The sequence below is a fragment of the Macaca thibetana genome, chromosome 1 (genome assembly GCF_024542745.1).
Source record: "Macaca thibetana thibetana isolate TM-01 chromosome 1, ASM2454274v1, whole genome shotgun sequence".
Classification (NCBI taxonomy): Eukaryota; Metazoa; Chordata; class Mammalia; order Primates; family Cercopithecidae; genus Macaca; species Macaca thibetana.
Genome location: NC_065578.1, coordinates 97,126,591 through 97,150,309, shown reverse-complemented (window position 1 = coordinate 97,150,309; position 23,719 = coordinate 97,126,591). Strand labels below are relative to the sequence as shown.

The 23,719-nt window shown below is 32.8% G+C and overlaps 1 protein-coding gene across 4 annotated transcripts in view; it reads left to right on the top strand.

The window, feature by feature from the left end:
- Positions 1-23,719, top strand: part of DPYD (dihydropyrimidine dehydrogenase) — an 861,482-nt gene that overhangs the window by 201,483 nt on the left and 636,280 nt on the right. For all 4 annotated transcript variants that reach the window (XM_050807345.1, XM_050807361.1, XM_050807352.1 and 1 more), the window contains one exon: positions 16,524-16,685. In XM_050807345.1, coding sequence (XP_050663302.1) covers positions 16,524-16,685 — 162 coding nt within the window. The remainder of the gene's footprint in view (positions 1-16,523; positions 16,686-23,719) is intronic.

Genomic DNA, 23,719 nt, shown 5'->3' with positions numbered 1-23,719 from the left:
ATTACTGTTCATTTGAGGTTAATATGCCTTTGGTGTGCTGTTTTAAAGATCTTTTAGTTTTTGATGTTCAACAATTTTATCATGATTTATCTAAGTCCATATTTCTTTTTACTTGTCCGACTTATTTTTCTTTGGAATTATTGAAACTGGATTGATTTCTTTCATCATTTTGGGAAATAACTCACTGTCTCTCTTTCTTTATGAAGCTCTTATTAGATACATGTTAAATCTTTTTACTTTGTTCTCAAGGACTCTTATGTTTCATACATTTGTCTTTTTATTTATAAGGTGGGGGTTTCATTATAGATAATTTCCTTCAATTCTACTTGGAAGTTTACTAATAATTTCTTCACCAGTTTCAAATATGCTGTTAAAATGGTCCATTGAGTTTTGAGCTACAATTATATCTTTCATTTCTGAGTTTTTTGGTGCTTTTTTTTTTTCTAATCTGCCAGCTTTTTATTAATCTTTTTGAGCCTTTTATTATTTTTTTATTTTAATTTTTTTTTTGAGACAGAGTCTTGCTCTGTCGCCCAGACTGGATGGAGTGCAGTGGTGCGATCTCCGCTCACTGCAAACTCTGCCTCCCGGGTTCACTCCATTCTTCTGCCTCAGCCTCCCAAGTAGCTGGGACCACTGGCGCCCGCCACCACGCCATGCCTGGCTAATTTTTTTTTTTTGTATTTTTTTAAAAATTTATTTATTATTATTATACTTTAAGTTCTAGGGTACATGTGCATAACGTGCAGGTTTGTTACATATGTATACTTGTGCCATGTTGGTGTGCTGCACCCATCAACTCGTCAGCACCCATCAACTTGTCATTTACATCAGGTATAACTCCCAATGCAATCCCTCCCCACTCCCCCCTCCCCATGATAGGCCCCGGTGTGTGATGTTCCCCTTCCTGAGTCCAAGTGATCTCATTGTTCAGTTCCCACCTATGAGTGAGAACATGCGGTGTTTGGTTTTCTGTTCTTGTGATAGTTTGCTAAGAATGATGGTTTCCAGCTGCATCCATGTCCCTACAAAGGACACAAACTCATCCTTTTTTATGGCTGCATAGTATTCCATGGTGTATATGTGCCACATTTTCTTAATCCAATCTGTCACTGATGGACATTTGGGTTGATTCCAAGTCTTTGCTATTGTGAATAGTGCCGCAATAAACATACGTGTGCATGTGTCTTTATAGCAGCATAATTTATAAACCTTTGGGTATATACCCAGTAATGGGATGGCTGGGTCATATGGTACATCTAGTTCTAGATCCTTGAGGAATCGCCATACTGTTTTCCATAATGGTTGAGCTAGTTTACAATCCCACCAACAGTGTAAAAGTGTTCCTATTTCTCCACATCCTCTCCAGCACCTGTTGTTTCCTGGCTTTTTAATGATGGCCATTCTAACTGGTGTGAGATGGTATCTCATTGTGGTTTTGATTTGCATTTCTCTGATGGCCAGTGATGATGAGCATTTTTTCATGTGTCTGTTGGCTATATGAATGTCTTCTTTTGAGAAGTGTCTGTTCATATCCTTTGCCCACTTTTTGATGGGGTTGTTTGTTTTTTTCTTGTAAATTTGTTTGAGTTCTTTGTAGGTTCTGGATATTAGCCCGTTGTCAGATGAGTAGATTGCAAAAATTTTCTCCCATTCTGTAGGTTGCCTGTTCACTCTGATGGTAGTTTCTTTTGCTGTGCAGAAGCTCTTTAGTTTAATTAGATCCCATTTGTCAATTTTGGCTTTTGCTGCTGTTGCTTTTGGTGTTTTAGACATGAAGTCTTTGCCCATGCCTATGTCCTGAATGGTACTACCTAGGTTTTCCTCTAGGATTTTTATGGTATTAGGTCTAACATTTAAGTCTCTAATCCATCTTGAATTAATTTTTGTATAAGGACTAAGGAAAGGATCCAGTTTCAGCTTTCTACTTATGGCTAGCCAATTTTCCCAGCACCATTTATTAAATAGGGAATCCTTTCCCCGTTTCTTGTTTCTCTCAGGTTTGTCAAAGATCAGATGGCTGTAGATGTGTGGTATTATTTCTGAGGATGCTGTTCTGTTCCATTGGTCTGTATCTCTGTTTTGGTACCAGTACCATGCTGTTTTGGTTACTGTAGCCTTGTAGTATAGTTTGAAGTCAGGTCGCGTGATGCCTCCAGCTTTGTTCTTTTGACTTAGGATTGTCTTGGAGATGCGGGCTCTTTTTTGGCAAAAAATCACAAGCATTCTTATACACCAGTAACAGACAAACACAGAGCCAAATCATGAATGAACTTCCATTCACAATTGCTTCAAAGAGAATAAAATACCTAGGAATCCAACTTACAAGGGATGTAAAGGACCTCTTCAAGGAGAACTACAAACCACTGCTCAGTGAAATAAAAGAAGACATAAACAAATGGAAGAACATACCATGCTCATGGATAGGAAGAATCAATATCGTGAAAATGGCCATACTGCCCAAGGTAATTTATAGATTCAATGCCATCCCCATCAAGCTACCAATGAGTTTCTTCACAGAATTGGAAAAAACTGCTTTAAAGTTCATATGGAACCAAAAAAGAGCCCACATCTTTTTTTTGTATTTTTATTAGAGATGGGGTTTCACTGTTAGCCAGGATGGTCTCGATCTCCTCACCTCGTGATCCTCCTGCCTTGGCCTCCCAAAGTGCTGGGATTACATGCCTGAGCCACCGTGCCTGGCCGCCTTTTATTTCTTAAAACTTAAAATACTCATTTTCATATTGTCAGTTTTACTATTCAAAGTCTCTGTGAGTCTGATGATACTGTCTATGCTATCTGTTGCCTCCACTGAGTGCTTTGTGTTGCCTAAAGTTCATTGAATTATTATTATTATTATTTTTTACTCTGCTCATTTGTGCTGATGCCTTATTGGAGGAAATTCTCCGAGAACCGTGAAGAATACATGTTTCTTTACAAGGGATTTATATTTGCTTCCCTCAGGCAGTGGCTTTACCGCCAGTCCTCTGGGACCACCTTAAACTAAATTCCACACTTGATGTTTTTTTTCAAGTCACCAAGATTGTGTGAATAAGGCCAAAAATAAAAATTATAAATTTAATTTGCTGAGGACATTATTTTCCCTCTTTTTCTTGTGTACCCAAGTTTAAGACTGAAAAGTTTCTGTGCAATTCCTGGTGGGACCTAGGTAGGATTAATTTTAATTTCTCTTTCTGGTGATGTGGACTCATGCAATCCTAGCTTTATTATTGAGTCTTATGTTAGACTCAGACTTTGGGTGGACCTTGGATTTTTTTTAAAAAAACGTATGTTCTCAGAGACTCTTAAAACAGAAGCGTTTGTTTACATGGTTTGGCAAATGCCTTTAAGATGATTCCCATTGATTTCTCTGGTCTACTTACTGCCTTGTTATTTTCAGTCCTTGGACATGCCTATTCATGGGTACATTTAAGATGACTTAAAAGCTATTTTCCTATAATTTTAATTTCTAATTAGAACAGTCATAGCAGATAACTAGTTCTGAATATGCCCTGGAAAGGAGCAATAGATATTTAAGAATGAGTGGATAGTCTAGATCGATAAAAATCCAGAGGTTTTGTAGGAAAATATAGGAATAGTAATTGGGGAGATATATGGAAGAAAGAAACTTTAAAAAATAAGGCAAAAATATGTATTATATCAGATACTGATACTATAAAGCTACTGTAATCAAAACAATGTAGTATTGGTGCAGGAATATACATTTCTCAAACAGATGAGAATCTATAAATATAACCAAGTAAATATGAGTATGTAATATATAATAAGGAGGATATTTCAATTCAGTGGAAAATGAATGACTTCTTCAATAAGTAGTTCTGGAATAATTTTGACTTTACTTTTACAATCGTTCATAGTTTATCTCCTAGAATACTTTTCAGGTGGACTCACCTTCTACATATTAAAAATACGTATTTAAGTATAATTTAAATTACATTCAGCTATAAAGTATAGGAGAGCAAATTTGACTACCTGCATTTTAAAAATGTATTTTAAAACAAAAAACTAACTACACTTGAGACCAAGTGAAAAATTGTTTGCCATTAATATTTCAGTCCACGTGTTAACGCCTTCGTTAATCAAAGAGCTCCTGAAAATTTGGATAACTCAGTGCAGGCATGGGCAAAGATTTTACTATTATAGAAGTCATGGAAGTGACTATTAATCATATTGAAGTTAGCCTACTTGCATATTAGTCAGCAAGATATAAGGGAAAAGATGAGATACCAGTTTTCTCTCATCAAATTGTTGAAGTTGGAAAGTGAACCCCTATATTACTCAGGTGGAAGGAAAGAACTTTTATGTGGTGGGTATATATTTGAGAATTAAAAATATATGTACTGTTTCAGCAGCATGCTTTATTAATTCGTTCTACCTAGAGAAATAAAGTAATTACAACGTAAAGGGACACATATACAAGGATTTTGTTTAAAGCAATTATAGCATCGTTTGGAGTAATAAAAAATTGGTAAAGACTTCAGTATCAGCTCAATCTATTAAGTTATATTTATATTATGGAAGGTTAAGAAGCAATTCTTAAAAGTGCATTTTGTATTTATTGGTCTAAAAGTATATTTGTAGTAAGTGAAAAAGGACAAAATGCATAGTAATGTGAACAGCATGACAGTATTTTTAGAAAAAAAGTTCATCTGTATATAAACAAAAAAGGGGAGGATGTAATTTAACTTTAGTTTCTTCATTTGATTGAGGTTAGTGTAGGGTGAAGCTAGGTTTCTAACATTTTCCTCATAAATTTCTAAATTACTTTGCTTCTTATAATGAACATATATTTTATAATAATAATAATATATTAAAATTCAGTAGTAAAATTAAATAAAATAAAACTGAGAGGTTTTACAATAGCACATGACAGACCCTATTCTGAGTTTTCATTGTGGTATAAAGAGTGAGTGAAAGATCAAGATTTTTCCCCCAAATGGCTAAAATAGTTCCAAATATGATTTTTGAATAATTGTTCTAGTATACTAATGCCACCTTTATTGCCTATTTAATTCCATATTTATTTAGATCTGTTTTCAAATCTTCTTTGTCCTACCTATCTATATGTAACAGGACCAAGCTTTTTTAATTCCTATGCTGTGTAGTATATTTTGTTACTAACTAAAAGTGTCTCCTTGATAATACATTTATTTTCAAAGTATCCTAGCTTTTTTCTGCATGTAAAACTAGCTTTGTAAGCTGAAAAAGAGTTCTACAGAATAAATATTGAGCACAATATTCAGACTATAATGAAATATTAATTTCTAATTATTAATGTAAATGTATGCACACTTTGACTCATTCATTTATCACTAATGTTACTGTAGTTAATGTAACGATTAACAAAATTTTTCAGAATCCAGACTTTAATTTTAATAAATAACTTCCTAGTCTTGAATCTGGCAAATTGTGGAATACTAAATTTACTAGAGTTAAAGGCAAAGGACTGGAGTATTATTTTTAAAATAGCACATCTTAATTAATATATGGTGCGAAGAGGATAGATGGATATAACATTATCTATTGAATTATTAATGCTTATATAAAATCTATCTTGTTTCTGTTTATATATATATATAAACTTCACAAGGTTACATTTTTCCTTTTTTTTTTTTTTTTGTGACAGAGTCTTGCTCTGTCGCCAGACTGGAGTGCAGTGGCTCAATCTTGGCTCACTGCAACCTGTTCCTCCTGGGTTCAAGCGATTCTCCTGCTTCAGCCTCCCGAGTAGCTGGGACTACAGGTGTGTGCCACCACACCTGGCTAATTTTTTGTATTTTAGTAGCGATGACGTTTCACCGTGTTAGCTAGGATAGTCTCGATCTCCAGACCTCATGATCCACCTGCTGCGGCCTACCAAAGTGCTGGGATTATGGCTCCTGGTTCATTTTTACTTTTAACCACAGCTGATACAATGTATAATGGTCACTGATTTTATTCACTTTTGCTTTAATAGAGGAAATTCAGATTTGAAAAGCCTGTAGCTCAAAGCAAATGTTAGTCAATTGTAAGTTATAAAATGTAAACAACTTAAGATCCAAGAGTCATGTTAGTATAAATGAGAAAGGATTTTCATTATACATCTTAAGCAAATTTTATATGAAACAAGTAACATATTGTTTGTAGTTGTATGTAGTATAGACAAATTTAAACATATGCTTTTGTAAATATTTGATAAAATTTAAATTATTTTTAAACACACTAATGACATAAAAACTAAATAAATATATGTAAATTAAATTGGAATCACAACTGTTTTCTTTTACAATATTAAGACAGGGAAAATTCTGTATAAAGAAACACATAGGATACTAGTTTGGGTATTTTTTAATATTATTAAGTAAAAATCAATGTAACAGAATATAGACCAAAAGAAAATGTAATTGAACTAGGCATCTCATTGTATAGAAATTTGAAACCCAGCAAAGCTAATCACACAGCTGCTTGATAGCATAACTGAATTTTCTAGATTTCTTGTTCAGTGTGCCTTTGTATTACGCTATACTATCGATATTAACAAATATGCAGATTATGAGCTATTATTAAAATATAAAAGGCTGGAACATCTGCTATCATGACTGAATTTTATAAGTGCTATTAACATCTTGAATGTTGGGTAAAAAGTATAATGTAATAGACTTCGTGTTAAAGAAATTTGGGTTTAGTATTTTTGAAAACTACTTCGAAAAATTAAAAATTTTAAAGTAAATTATTAGAATCGATATTAATTATATTTTGAAGCTATTAATGGGTTTAAATTAATGTACTTAGAATGGAGACTTTTTTGAAAAACATTTTTATGTCCACTGTAGAATATAATTAACACACTGTACTATGCATCACAGCAGTCTGTCAATTAAGGAATTACTCATATTCTTATCAATAAAGAGCAAACTCTCACTTTATAGTCTGACATTTTTTGTATCGAACAAATGGTGTGATATTACAGTCTAGATTTAATGGCATAAATAATCATGTGTCTTTTGGCATGGCATAAATAATCATTAAATAAAAAGTTTTTGGCATTTTATATGTAAGTTATATATGTTTGAATATATATATATTTTACATTAACATGGGAGATTCTTTGAATAATAATCTTTACCGTTCAATAATTTCCCAAACATAAACATTCTCATTTGCTTGCAAGCTGTGTAATATTCATAAATGAAATTGTAGAATTCTTTCAATGCCCAATGCTTTTTTCAACTCTAATGATGACTAGCTTTGACATCTTTGTTTTTGTATTTGTATTAGTGTTTAGATGTAGAAAAGTATCCTATCTCTTTGAAGCAAATTATACAAACTCTGCTACACTAAATAAAACAATATTTCATCTTTTTATTTCTCTCTTCGAATTTCTTAATAACTTACTGGAGATGAAAATCTTAAGTCTCTAAATTTCTTATAAAATTTATTGCATTTATAATTATTTTCCCTGGATAAAGTGGGACTTTTATAATTTTAGAACATATATTCATGTTACTTAATTTTAATTGGTAATTGAAAAACTATAAAGCACTTTCTTATTTTTGCCTTTCATAGAGGTGTTCATTTTCAATATTAAAAGATAAGTAGGCCAGGCACAGTGACTAATGCGTGTAATCCCATCACTGTGGGAGGCTGAAGTGGCTGGATTGCCTGTGGTCAGCAGTTCAAGATCAGCCTGGCCAGCATGGCAAAATCCCATCTTTACTTAAAAAAATACAAAAATTAGCCAGGCGTGATGGTGCATGCCTGTAGTCCCAGCTACTCGGAAGGTTGAGGCAGTAGAATCACTTAGACCTGGGAGGTGGAGGTTGCAGTGAGCCAAGATCTCGCCACTGCACTCCAGCCTGGGTGACAGAGCCAGACTGTCTAAAAAGAAGACGATAAGAAGTAATCAGTAGTTCAGTTTCTAGTATTATATATGTAGTTGACTACATGCTTACAGCCAAAAGGGATTGATTAGATATGATCTCTGACCTTAATAAAACAAAAAATAAGACATGTCATAAAAAATATAAGACTATCACGAATATATATTAACAAACACAATCATCAAAATTCTGTTGTACGAAGTGCTTTCTGGCATTATGCTTCCAATTGGAAAAAAGCTGAAGTATTGATAAAGGTCTTTAAAAGAAATGTTACTTGATATAAAGTATGAAAAGAATGGGTTTTGATACAGAAGAAAGTTTTATTTCATTTAGCTGGAACAATATAGAGGCAACAATATTGATTCTTCATTCCTATCTAGTGCTTACCAAAACCGCTTTCACATATTTGATGAATAATGAATTGAATACATGTGCACACATAGACTCAGTTATTTTTACTAACTCATGGGGAAAATTGTAAGTTCACAAGTTCATTAAATAAAGCAGGGAGGATAGGTTGCAGAAAATAGGAGTAATAGAAGTGACTTAAAATTTATATAGGTTCTATATAAAAAATTACATCACCATTTATATGCCCCTATGTCATTGATTTTTTATGGTTTGGTAGATTGGTGATTTTCTCTACATACTTTGTTGCTTCTTTCTTTCTATATATCTTATTCTACTTCCGAACACGAGTTTTATTTAATAAATACTAAAATCTTAAACTCATAGTATTAACATTTAACAAAATCTTTTTAGGAACAGAAAGCCTAAAGGGATAGAGTGGGGACATAAGTTCATTGAATCTATTCTATAGTAGTAATGGAATAGGCATCTTATCCATGCAAAGTTAAAAAATATATACATAATATAAATACGCCTGACAAAGAATTTTGATCTTCATGTCTCAAGTGATGAAACTGAGACTTAAGAGATATGACATTTCCCCAGTCGTATTGCTTGTGCATAGTATAAGCAGAATTCAAATTCAGTTGATGATTGCAAAGTTCGTGTGTGTGTGCACGTGCCTGCTCGCTTGTATGTGCCTGTGTTTTTGTTCCAGTTAAATGTCTCAGGATCAATAAAAACTTTATTTTCTATAAGAATGATTGTTAATTTCCTTACATGTATAGGCTTAAACAAGGCTCACTGAACTAAATGTATAGTTCTAAAAATGAATCATATTGTATAAAGCTGATCTAAAATGTAGTATATCTAAGATATGAAAAGAGAATTTTTCAGAATAAAGCTAGTCAAACCTATTCGTCTATCTCCATTTTTTTTTCTATAAGAGTATGAGTATGATGAGGGCAGGAATTTTCATGTGTTCTGTTCATGATACATCTACATTCTCCTTTGCCAAATATCTGAGGACCCACAGGTTGTTCATTGAGGGAAGGTGATAGCTTGACAGAAAGAGTGTTCTGTGTGCCTGTACCTTCTGTGTGTGGTGCTAGAGACATTTTCTATTCAATTAATGTACATCAGTACATTCACCATTACAGCTTGAGCCAGAAATAAAAGTAATGTTAATTCACCCTTCTCACACATGCAAACTTCTTGAAGTTTAGCCCAAGTATTTTTTTAAATGCAGCAGATTGGAGTTTATCTTGGAAGGGTGCTTCCATCTGTGAAAACTGTCATTGGAAGAAGGAAGAACACTTTAAAATAAATCCACCAGCTGTATTGATAATCTTGTAGTGATATGAAGACTTGAATATGATAGGACTATTTGTTAAATTAGTTATACCATATGACAGGGTAGCGGCTTGTGAGTTTTCCATTTCTTGATAATGACTTTAGAAATCATTAAATTGTGGAGGAATGACACTAATGCAGTTTCATGCTGTAATTTTAAAATAAAAAGCAAAGTATAGAAGTTAAATTATTTTAAAATTAACTCACCTAAATGGCAAGTGTTGTGCTTATGAACATGCTTTAAAAACCCCAAGGACTAATAGAAAATTCAACACCTGCAAATTGCGGGTAAATTAGTGGGCCAAAGAACAATCAATGCCTAATGTGTTGATTTGAAAACAACAAACATTTCAAATATTATTTTTGTCTTTAGATGTTTGTTAGAAGGATTGAAAGTCCTAATGTTTTGTACATAAAATATCTCTATGCACAAAAAAATCAGGTATGTATTTTGTATCCCTCCTGACATAGCCCTGTACATTTTTCTTCACATGATGGAACACTGAAATGCTTGTAACTGATTGAATAACATGAACCAGTTGAAGTAGTGTGTATTTTCTAGAAGGAGACTGCTGGGGTGTCTATAAAGTACCCTTCTAAATTTAAATTTTCTAGTCTTTACTTTTAAAAAGAATGAAGAGCTCACAGAATAGAAATCAAACCTCTCATGTAGAAGGAGGGCTCAAGAAATCTTCCCACTTGCTATGAGAGAAAAAAATTGATATTGATCTTGACATTCTCTGTGGGAAGAGTTGAGGAGGTGTTCCCCTTCTAATAGGTTTCTAAGTGTCTTTGGCTCTCAGTACTAAGATCCCTAAACAATGGAGTGATCTACCGTTTCTTCAAAGTTATTTGTAATAGATTGCAAAGGTGACTTCTGAATCATTGCTTAATGTTGGTTCAACCCATTTTCAAAATCATGCTTCTTTATTCTATGATACATGCCTATGCTTTCCTCTTTCTGGGCATCGTTGTGTAACCTGTCTCAGGCTCCCTACCTTTCCCCTTCCTTTCTGAGAATTTCCACATCATCTATTCAATATTTTTCCTAGTTAGTTTCTTAATACTGGAACCCTTCTATTAAAAAGCTTTAATTAAATACTAATCCCTCAGCTTGCCAGTCAGAATCCTCCATAATTTAGTTCGTGCATATTTTTCAAATACATCTTCTAATAATCTTTCCCAAGTGAATGAATTACCTCAACCAAATTGCCAAGTCATTACACCAAGCCCTATTGTGAACTTTCTTGAATATTTACTCATATCAATCAAGAATGATGTGGCTATGATTCTCTCTTATCTTAGACAAGTCACATGCAGAATCATTGTGACTGTCACCCACTTAAAGCTGATGCTGGACATCTTAGCTGAAATGACTTCTTACTCTGATGCTAAAGAATCTTGATATCAGGAAGCATATACTTGTTTTTTCAAAAAAAACATATACATAATACTTTATATTTAGAAGACATTCAATAAATCCTTACTAACTTAAAACAATTTTTTAACCTCCTACAAATTTTATTTTGGTGAAAAGGTTACACTTAAGAGTCATGAGAGTGTTAAGAATTATTAGACAATTTCATGGCAATAGTAGATCTGGCATTCGTAGTTTGACAGATATAGAAAAATCATGAGCCATAAGTATAATTTTAAATATTTTATTTGTTGCAATTTTTCAAATGTGTCTCTTTTTCATCTTGTGATATCATTTTGTGTGCAATCTTGAAACCAATTTGGGGCTCATGAAACAATATTCTTGTGGAAAGATACTTAGGTGTTTAATTGGATTATGTTTTTTTTCTGTGCTTCTTTACCCTAAGTATCCTTAAAAGTGGTCTACCAATTGCAGATCACATTTTTTTTTTTTGCATTATACTGTTTTTATATTACAAAGACTCTTCTAATTATACAATGGAAATTTTGAGTCATGGAGGCAGTCAACAAATATTTATTAATGAATCACATTAAGTGTTTCTGTGTCATGTAAGAGGAGGAAAGAATACTGAAAGTGACTTTGAGATTATTTCTAACAGTGATGACCTGCTCAGTTGCTTTTACTAAGTGAAGAGATCAGTGGGCTTCAGCAGGAACTAAGTATGTTTGCTTAGGAGTAGACTGATTAATTCTAAGTTAGTAATTGCTCATTTTCATTATTATTAAGTAAAATTATCCAAAACCAGAAAGTAACATCAAGGAGATGAACACAAGAGCATTTTACATGGAAATAGAAATAGTCTTATTACATATAGTTCTTTTTATTATCATACTAAAGTATTGTTTAAATACAAGGGAACAACTAAATACTATTTAGTTTTCTAGCAGAAAGAACCATTGGCTAACTTCTTTGTTTATTCTTTGTTAAAAATTCAACCTATGAATATACATGTTACCTAGTACATTTGTGTCAAGTAGAGATGCAATTTCTGTTCAGAAGAAAAATGACTCCAAAAGTTATGTTTTATTGCACTACAGGTCATTGTCTAGTTTTGTATATAATCTAGCTATTTTATGCAATTATTTCTTTATTAAATTGAGCATATAATTCCCCTCCTTTAAATGCATGATTTAAAACATAACAGCTTTTAGGAGATATATTCACTTCCCATGTACTTGTTCATGTAAGTGAAATTAATAATTCACTGATGTCTAGTACGTTTGCAGTTTCAACCATCACCACAGTCAATTTGAGAACAATTTTATCACCCCTAAAAAAACCCTCCATACTTATTAGCAGTTATTGTCCATTCCCTCTCAGACCCCCAGATCTATTATTTACTTTTAGTTCATTTTTGTATTTGGTGTGAGATAGGGTCAAGCGTCATTCTTTTGCATGTGGATATTCGGATATTCCAGCACCATTTCTTGAAATGAATATTCTTTCCCATGAATTGTCTTATATCCCTTTTCAAAAATTAATTGAACATAAATGTGAAGGCTTTTGTCTGGACTCATACTTATATCACATTGATCTACATGTTTATCCTCATGTCAGTACCATACTATCTTGGTTATGTTAGCTTTGCAGTAATTTTTGAAATCAGGAAGTGTTAGTCCTCTAGCTTCATTCTTATTTTTCAGTTTAGCTAGTCTGGATCCTTTGGATTTTCATACAAATTTTAAGATCAGCTTGTCAATTTTTGGAAAATCAGCAGGGATTTTAGTAGGGATTGTATTGAAATTTTAGATAAATTTGGATAGTATAACCATCCCAGTAATTAGTCTTTTGGCCCATGATCATGAGATGTATTTTCATTTATTTAGATATTATTTAGTTCCTTTCAACAATTTTCTATAATTTTCAGAGTATAAATTTGATACTTTTTATAGTTTTTAATACATATAGTTCTGAATAATTTATTTTGTTTGTTGCTGTTGTAAATGGAATTGTCTTAATTTATTTTTCATTTGTTCCTTATTAACATATTGAAATACAATTAATTTGCATCTTAATCTTGTATCCTGTAAGTTTGCTGTACTTTATTACTTCTCATAGTATTTTAGTGGATTAGTTAGGGTTTTGTATATACAAGATCATTTTACATGGAAATAGAAATAGTTTTTCCCTTTCCAATCTGGATAACTTCTCTCTCTCTCTCAGTCTTTCTCTTTCTCTCTCTTTCCCTCCCTCCCTTCCTCCCTTCCTTCTTCCCTCCCTCCCTCTCTCTTCTTCTCAGTCTCCATCCCTCCCCACTCTGTCACTTCCTTCTTCCTTTTATGCCTAATTATGTAGTAAACATTTCAAGTGCTATGGTGAATAGAAGTTGTAAAAGTTAGTGTGATGGCTGATTTTAGGTGTCTGATTGATTGAACCTTTGTGTGCTCAAGTATTTTGGTAAAATTTTATCCTGGATGTTTCTGTGAGAGTATTTTTGAATTAGATTGACATTTAAATCAGGTTAGTAAAGCAGATAGCCCTCCCAAGTGTGGGTGAGCCTCATCTAATCAGTTAAAGGACTGAATGAAACAAAAAGGCTAGCTGTGTCCTGAAAAATACAGAATTCTTCCTGTCTGACTACCTTTGAAGTGAAACATTGGCTTTCTCCCCTACTCTTGGACTAGAACTAAAATTAAAACTTAACTGGTTCTCAGGCCTTCCAACTGAGACTTGAACTAAAACATTCACTCTTCTGTGTCTCCAGCTGGCAAACTCAAATTGCTGATCCTGGAAATTTGCAGGTTCCTAATTGTGTACCAGTTTCCTATAATAAATCTCATATTTTATACACACACACACACACACACACACACACACGTATACACACACACACACACCCCCCCCCACATACATCTTATTCGGTCTGGGTCTCTGGGGAACTTTGACTCCTTGACCAGTGCAGTAAACGTTCTTGTCTTGATCTTGGAGGAAAGCATTCAGTTTTCACTGTAAAGTGAGATGTTAACTGTGGGTTTTTGTAGAGGCCTTTTATTAAGATGAAGAAGTTTCTTTCTATTTGTAGTTGGTTGAGAGCTTTTGTCATGAGGGATGTTGAATTTGTCAAGTGCCCTTTCTGCATCTTTTAATATGATTGTGTGATTTTTTTTTTGTCTTTTATTCTACTGATATGGTATATTTTGATGTAAACCAACCTTGCATTCCTGAGTAAATCCCTCTTGTATGTTCTAGAAGTATTTGTGAGAAATTAGCATAAATTGTTATTATGTGTTTTATAGAATTCACCAGTTAAGCCATGGCAGCCTCAAATGCCCTTGACTCAGATTTTACTATCTTTATTCTTTATTTGTTGATGAGGTAAATATAATCTTTCACACATTTTTCTTCTGTGTGTATAAGATATTTCTATGTTGACTTTTGGATATTATACTTTGACAGCTTAATGATTTATTATTAACTTCTTTTAGAGACACTACCAAAGACTGACAAACACAGTGATAAATCTGATCTAATCTGGGGGAAGAAACAGATCCTAATCTCTTGATTAAAAGAAATAGACTTTTAACTTATTAAGCTTTTCATTGAACTGATGGAAAGACCACAACTAAAAGAACTATGTAATAAAAACTACTTAATATAAAGTATAATGAATCTAATGGACTAGCTATGTGTCCTCCAACTTATATTGAAAAGAACTTTTGTATGTGTATGAATGTGTGTGTGTGTGTGTGTGTGTGTGTGTGTGTGTGTGTTTACATCAAGATATGGACCATAGCTGAATAAGATCACTGTAACTAGATTCTGTAATCTATTGCGCCATGAACAGTATGCTTTAGTATAAATCCTGCCTCTGCCACTTATCTGCTTTATGATCCTTTGCTTGCTAATTATTTACCCTTTATATTTCAGTTTTATTACTCATGAATTTAATTTCATACCACATTCTTACTATATATTCAGAAAATATATGTAGAAGAACCATTCTTACATGGCAGATGTAACTGTTCATTGCTGAAGGTACACTGAACAACACAAATACTGTTAAACCACCACAAACGCTGTGAAAGCTGTGCATTAGCTGTTATTTTAAAATGTTTATTTAGTTCTAAAATATCAGTTTGATTCTTTTCAAACAGATTCCAGTATTCTGGTGCTATTTTTAATTGTTTCTTTTTCTTTTTTTTTTGGTCTTTTCTTTTCCTGAATTTTCATCAAGGTTATTTTTAAAAGTCTCTTTTTTTCTGACTTAAATTTCTGGATTACCTAGGAGTTTGCTTCTTTTATTTATTGTTTTCTTATTATTATCAGGCATTTGGTCCTGTCTCTTCTTGCATCTAGGAATTTTTGATCAAGCAATGGGCATCCTATATAGTGAGAGATGATAACAGTAAATAAAGTAATTGGAGATAAGAGTAAATAAAAGTCTTTTAAAAAAAGTGCTGAGGATATATTAAAGAGTCATTAAATAGTAAATGTCATTGTTGCTTTTTGTTATCATCAGTATTCTGTAATCACAAGGAATTTGTACTTATGTCTGAGGCTTTTCATGGAAGCAATGTCTATGCTTTGAAAGACCTTCAAAATTATTATAAATAAAAGCCAAAGGAAAAATAAATGCATTATGTGTATATTTTTCAATGTATTCTATCAACTCTATTCTTAAAATGTATTTTAGAACAGTTTTAGATTTATGGAAAAATTGTGACAGTAGTACAGAGAGTTTCCATATGCACTCATAATTACCCCTATTATTAACACCCTACATTAGTGTGGTACATTTGTTGCAATTAATGAAATAATATTGATCCATGATTATTAGCTAAAGTTCCTAGTTTATTCAGATTTTCTTAATTTTTACATTTATTTCTGTTCCAGGATATCATAAAAATCACCGCTATACATTTATTTGTCATGTGTCCTTAGGCTTCTCTTGTCTGTTAAAATTTGCCAGACTTTTCTTGTTTTTGATGTACTTGATAGTTTTCAAGAGTACTGGTCAGATGCAATTCTTCCTTTTGATTACAGGAAAACATTCTCCCAGATATTCAGCTTATTATTCATTCTTTTTTCAGGAAATAATATGTTCCAAAAATAATGAAAGCTCTGGCTACTTTTAATTTAGTTAAATGGAGGATAACCTGAGTACAACTATTTTTGTTGTTGTTTTAAAGTTTAGGTTTTGAATTTCTTCAAACAATCCCATCTAATTTACATTTGTTAAAAAATGAAATGAATAATTTGTGACAAGATACAGTTAGATGACTTATAAATGTAAATTATTTACAGCACATTTGTATTTTAAACTTCAGTTTTCCAAAATTGATTATGCATTTATCAATGTACTGTGCTTTGAATATTCCTGTGTGTCAAATACTCTGCTAAGTTTTAACTGATGGTTTCTGATAGTGGTAGTGAAACCTATGCATCTTATACACATCATTCTCTTTGATCTGATTACCTAGTAAAAGAAATAATGTTTGTCATAATTTGGCTGTTTAAAGTATATTTTTTAAGTAGTAAAATTTTATTTTGTATCAATTTTGCAGAACTATTATGGAGCTGCTAAGATGATTTTTTCTGACAACCCACTTGGTCTGACTTGTGGAATGGTATGTCCAACCTCTGATCTTTGTGTAGGTGGATGCAATTTATATGCCACTGAAGAGGGACCCATTAATATTGGTGGATTGCAGCAATTTGCTACTGAGGTATGTATGATATAGACATGACATCCCCCCACTGCCATCATCATGCACAAATATCTTAAAATAACTTTAATCCTTGGTGCTCTGTTGATACCCAACATTTTTAGTGTGACACACAGCTCAAATATGTTTTGTACAATGAACTTTATTTTTGTTAGCAGCTTGGCTACAAAAATGAAGTTTATAAAACCATATGTCAAATTAGTTGCAATCCCAGCAGGTTATTAAAATACTTTCAGTGAAGTTATATAAATTAAATGATCCAAAAATAGAACTTATTCATTAACTTTATATGGAAGTATGGCAAGGAGACCCTCTTATGAAAAGGCTATCTTCCTTAATGGATTATTTTCCCCAAAACTCACCTTAATCTCCTTAAAGCTTGAAATACAGCATATTTTGTTGCATTCTTTGGGAAATAAAGGTTAGAGAATTTTCAGAAACCCTGAAACTGAGTAATGTTATTAAGCAACATTAATAATGTCATTAGATTTTGTGAACTTATAGATTGGAAGCAGGTCTTTTATTTGGACAAAAAATGTATAATGAAATAAAATGAAAGCACTTTTTTTCTATTGATCCCATAGACTTTGATCCTGGCTTTCTCTTTAATGAATCATTTGTAAAGGGCTTTGATTCTCCAGACACTCTTGGACTCTCTGAGGTCTCCTATTTGGAGTCAACAAGCAGGTTAATTCCCATGTATCATTTAAATGATCAGCTTATATGAAGGATATTGTAAGACTTTATAATCTTTGGGGAGTAGTTGGCTAGAAAGTCAAATTAAATGCCTGTCAACACTAGATTTTTAGTTAATGACTTACCGATCTGGTTTTGTCAACGTAAACACAATGTGTTCTTTTATTTTAGGACCCTTCCCATAATATTCCTCAAGCTTAAGTCTCACTTTGCTTTTAGTAATAAATTAGGGTTGTTCCCTTCGTGCTTTCTGACAGGTTAATTCTAAAGAAGAGCTCCTGGGAATAAGAAAATAGAAACAATTCGAGGTTGTGAATTGTTGCAATAAATTCTGGGATTTAATTTTTTTTTCTTACCAAATTCACAATTGCATTAGGCTTACCTGACCTGTATGAAGTATAATCTTTACAACCTGTGAAAATCCTTAGTTGATGGAGAAGATTCACTTGAATTCCTCCTGATCTTTCTTTGGGGACCCATTCCCTCTTCATTAAACCAGGGCAGGGGCAAGCTTTCACAGGATGCAGTAAGTGAACGGTCATCAACTATCACAGCATTTTAAAACAAAATGAATTAAAATGATATCATTAGTTTGTCATTGATCTGGTCATGAGAAGGATGTGTATGTGTGTGTGTGTGAGAGAGAGAGAGTGAGAGGGAGAGAGAGAGAAACATTATTCCATTCCTCTGGAAACTCCCACATGGTTTTAATTCTTTTCTCTGGGAACACTATCCCTCTGGGAACCCTTGCTTGGTTCTACCACTCATTCCCAGAGTGGAGTCTATTTAAGACAGAGATATGTGCCCTCAGTACAGAATTTATTAGAAACTCAGTAAAATTTGAGAGTGGTCCTACTTAGGTCTTGCCATAAGTATCATCTAATGAAGAGTTATGCACAGATTAGGACTGCAATAGATGCATTTTAAGTGCATCAAGGAATTTAGAATAGGAATGTGTCTGCCTATTTAATTCCAGTTATACTTTGTATAACTGTGATTTCAGTATCAAATTATAAATAAAAAATGTCCTTGTGGGAACTACTGAGAAAAGCTTTTTGTCCTTCTTTTGGGGTTGGCTGATTAGGGTGCCTGGTTTTAGAAAGTCCTGTATTCCCTAGGTCAGTGTGTGGTTTACTTAAATTTACCCAACTCTCAAAGTTGTTAGGAAGGTAAAAAAATAACAACACGAGTAACTCCTTTTTCACTAATATTCATGGAAAAAAGTACAAAGTGCACAATGTTATTTCAAACTACTAAACTATTGACATGAGTATTTAAGTTGAAGTACAACATGATGCAAATAATTTTATGTTTTGATTGTTTGATAAAACAATGATTTTTGACCTTTAAAGAAATACAAATCTGTTTTTTCAACCAAATTAAGCAAAGGTTAGGAAAGCAGATTAAAACAGTATGGTATTTTTCAAAATTGTTTTTCCTGTGACTTTATAAATGATTTTTAAAATACCAACTCAGTAGTCTGTCATTATTGGTTAGGTACCTACCTTATTCTTCTCCAGCTGAACATGAGCACGTGATTTGGAGGAAAACGAATACATCACATGATGCATGTAGCCTGTCATAGAATCAGGAGGCCAGCTGCTTTTTTTTTTTTTTTTTTTTTTCTTTGCGGGTTTTTTTGTGGATCCTGTTTTGTCATTACTATTCAACTTTTTGCTGTTTCCACATTTGCAGTGTGAAAAAGTGACCTTCCTTCACACACTGGTGTGTTCATGCCATAAACAGGCAACTGGGGTGATTGTGACTCACTCTAGGAGGCACTTTTTTTCCCTAGTAATATTTTAATCCTATCATAACATTGTTTCAATAAAATAACTTGGAAATAATAGTTTGGTATAGATTTTATCAATCTCATGATGGTTTTTAAACTTCTCTGTACAAATATAACCCTTGACAATTTTATTTTGAAATGTGTGTATTTATTGGAATTTTGAAAGAATCATATATTATTTACATTGAATAGACCACCTAGACTCTCATTGCCTCTGAAGTTTAATTAATGAATTGTTGGAAAAGCAGAAGGAAATCAGAATGCATCTTTCTACCCATTGTCTAAAGTTTGAAAAAAAAATTTTACATAGAAATTTAGCTGCATGTCAATCAGTTCTCTTCTGCTGATTAAAAAGTTATGGAGGCAATTTAGAAATACTAAAATTAAAAAATTCTAATTTTCCAGAATTTCTGTGTCAAAATGAATGAGAGCTGGAAAATTCATACTTAAAATTACCACCTCAATACTGAATTTTTAGGAATATACTGGATTATGATATTGGCATCTAAATATATAATTTATTTCACAAAAACATTTTTTAAGATTTTTCTAATATCTATGAAATATACCTTTTTATGGTATATACCTCTTAGCACTTTTATTTAGATTTTATACTTTTATTGTACTAATATCCAGAATCTACAAGAAACTCAAACAAATCAGATAAAAAAAAAAATCCCATCAAAAAGTAGGCTAAGGACATGAATAGAGAATTTTCAGAAGAAGATATCTAAATGGCCACCAAAAATGTGAAAAAATACTCAACATCACCAATCGTCAGGGAAATACAAATTAAAACCAGAATGCAATACCACCTCCTGTAAGAACGGTCATAATTTAAAAATAAAAAAAAATAATAGATGTTGGCATGGATGTGTTGAAAAGGGAACACTTTCACACTGCTGGTGGGAATGCAAACTAGTACAACCACTATGGAAAACAGTGTGGAAATTTCTTAAAGAACTAAAAGTTGATCTACCATTTGATCCAGCAGTCATACTACTGGGTCATTATATGAAAACAATACTTGATCACACATTTATAGCAGCACAATTCACAATTGCAAAAATGTGAAACCAGCCCAAATACACAACAGTCAATGACTGGATAATGAAAATGTTATACACACACACACATACACACACACACACACACACCATGGAATACTACTCAGCCATAAAAAGGAACAAAATAATGGCATTTGCTGCAACCTAGATGGAGTTGGAGACCATTTTTCTAAGTGAATTAACTCAGGAATGGAAGCCAAACATCATATGTTCTCACTTATAAGTGGAAGCTAACTTGTGAGGACACAAAAGCATAAGAATGATACAATAGACTTTGTGGACTTAGGGGGAAGAGAAATGGTGGGTGGCAGGATGAGGGATGAGACTACACATTGGGTACAGTGTACACTACTTGGGTGATGGGTGCACCAAATTCTCAGAAATCACTACTAAAGAGCTTATCAGTGTAACAAAAAAATCACCTGTTCCCCCAAAACTATTGAAATATTTTTAAATGTAAGAAATTTCTGCTTTTTTAAGCCAAAAAAGAGAATGGAACTGACATGCAATTCTAGATGAAATCAGGTGACTCATTCAGAAAAGAGTTATCTTTAGATTTTCCTTTTTTACATTTAAAATTTTTTTTTATTTTACCTTTTGTCTCTCAACAGGTTTCTAAACTATCACCTCTCATTTGACTTTACTCAATGCTTGTCGTATCAGCATATACTATTTGCAGTAATGCAATAATTACTTTGAAATATACAATGAATGATTACAGTTACACTATTGTGCTACTGAACAGTAGATCTTATTCTATCTAAGTGTATTTTTGTACCCATTAACTATCTGGAATTAAATTGGATTTTTCATTAACACAAAGAAATGACAAATGCTTGAAGTGTTGGCTATCCCAGTTACCCTGACTTGATCATTACACATTGTATGCATCTATCATAATTTCACATGTACACCATACACGTTTGCAACTAGAATGTATTCATAATAACTAAAAATAAAAAATAAAAAATTGAAGAATTTGTTTCATGTAATTGATAAAATGTACTTTGTTTTGTTTGCTTTGGATTGAACATATATTATAGATAAAATACTAAAGGCCATAATATTCTCTTTCCAAGTCAAGTACTCTGATTAATTGATGAATCTGCTCTATGTTTTATGTTTCCTAAGAAATTATAGTTCCACAAATAATGTGGAATTCTCAAATGAATGTTGAAGTTTAGAAACTTTCTCATCTGTTTATTGACAATTCATCTTCCTCATCTTTTTAAAAAAAATTTATTCTTTGAACATTGTGTGGTATATGTGGTGATGGTGGGATCTATTGATATAACACACTCACCCTAGATTCTCTACAGAAAGCCAGTTAACTCGGTTCCATTTATTGTGTAGTTTTTTGTTTCCAGACTGATTTGTAGTAACTCTTATTTTACATGGTAAGATAATATGTGTGAATTTGTCTGCTTTTGTTTTTTTTTGACAGGGTTCGGAGCTCTTTGGTTTTTTTTTTTTACATTGATCTATTTATGCATCCATTCACTGATGCAAAATGTATTAATTGCTACAGTTTTATATTTTTATATATGATGGGGTGTTTTATTCTTGATTTACCATTTTTATAATTTTGTGAACTATTCTTATGCTTTAATAATATGAAGATGGGATATTTCTTAAGGGTTAAAGAAATAATATACTATATATTCTAAGGGACTGTAAACATTTATTTCTATATTTTATCAAGGTTAGATACAGTTCAAGTTAAATTAGTCCAGTAAATATACACTAATACAATAAATATGTCAAGTGTTATGAGGCTATATTAAAGAACGTTTAACAATTATTTAAATTACATCAACATTTATGTTTTGTTTAAACCCGATAATAGTTTTGAAGAATTGGGAATGGAGAAGGAACTTGTTCACTCAAATTAGTTATGATTGTTTTAGTACAGCAAATATTACTTCTACCATATCTTCACCTTGGATATGGAAGTCACTGAAATTCTTAAACTTTTGTGTTCTACAACTGTATTTGAGGAGAATATAGAAATATGTATTCTAATGAACAATAGAGTATTGCAGGTCTGCTCTGAAATAATGTATTTCTGTGATAAATTTCATCTATCAAATAGAAGAGTGGAGACGGAAATATTAAGTGCAAGCCCCATATTAAAACAGTCACTAAAGAGATGAGTATTTGTGCATAAACTGAAAAGTGAGTTTGGAAATACTCTAGCTGTGTATTATGTTGATTGCTTTATAAGTAAGATGATCAAATGACCGAGATAGGTTAGAGAATGATCAGGACATTATTAATAATCAGTCCAGTACAGCAGGAGTAAACTAAGACCACCCCAGGCAAACTGGCTTATGTGAATATCCAGTGTAATAAGAGCCCACTAGGTAAGGATTCAGTTAATCAAACTAACATTGATTGGGCATCGATCAGTACTATGTGTTGTTGTAGACTGCTTCTTTACTACAAGTCCTAGGAAACATTGTAGTTTCTCAGGAAATAATCAAAGCCAACAATTGAAATAATGTGGTAAATGCAATAAGACATATATGTTTACATTGGCATCCTTGGACTTACAGTCCAATTTTCATTAATTTTTGTCACATGGTTTAGGAGGTGATTAGACCTTAGTGCAAATGAAAGTATCAGGCAGGGAGAAAATGCAGTTATACTGTATTTGCATAGTGCTTCGGTACATTTTTGTAATATCTCACTCTAAAATGCTGATAAACAGTGCTTGAGGGCATGCAAACCAGGTAATGTTTTTTCCATTTTGGACATAAGGAAACTAAGAATCGAAGTGATTACAAAATCACAGCTAATGTTAAATAAACTCCCAGTGTCCTGCACAATGTTAAGTACTTTATTTAGAGCTTGACTAATCCTCAAAATAACTCTCCAAAGTAATGTTGTTATTTCCATTTTACATATGAGTAACAGAAAGCTCCATGAAATTAATTAACTTCCACAACCTCACATCTAGTGAGAGGCAAATCTAGAATACAAGGCTAGTGGTTCAATTTTCATTATTTCGCAAACTCTAACTTGCCCCAGATAATGTTACTAGTCAAAGGCAGAGCCTCACTGTAAACCCCGGTTTTCTAGCTGTAAGGCGACGGTTGCATCTCCTAGGCTAGCCAAATATACTTAGTCACCATACCTCACAAGTCCTTGTTTTTCTGTTAGATATGAAGCAACTACATTGAAATACGTTGGGTAAGACCAACACATATGGTCTAGTAGTGTTTTTTGTTGTTGTTGTTGTTGTTCTTTATTTTTTTAACTTCTGTAGCCAGGAGTGAATCTAAGTTTTATGGTGCTTCAGATAACAAAATGTTGGGTTCCTTCTTTAGAAATTACATTATAGCACTACTGAAAAATTTAAATACAAGGCCTTAAAAGGGATCTATGCAGGCCCGGCGTGGTGGGTCATGCCTGTAATCCCAACACTTTGGGAGGCCGAGGCAGGGAGATCACAAGGTCAGATCAAGACCATCCTGGCC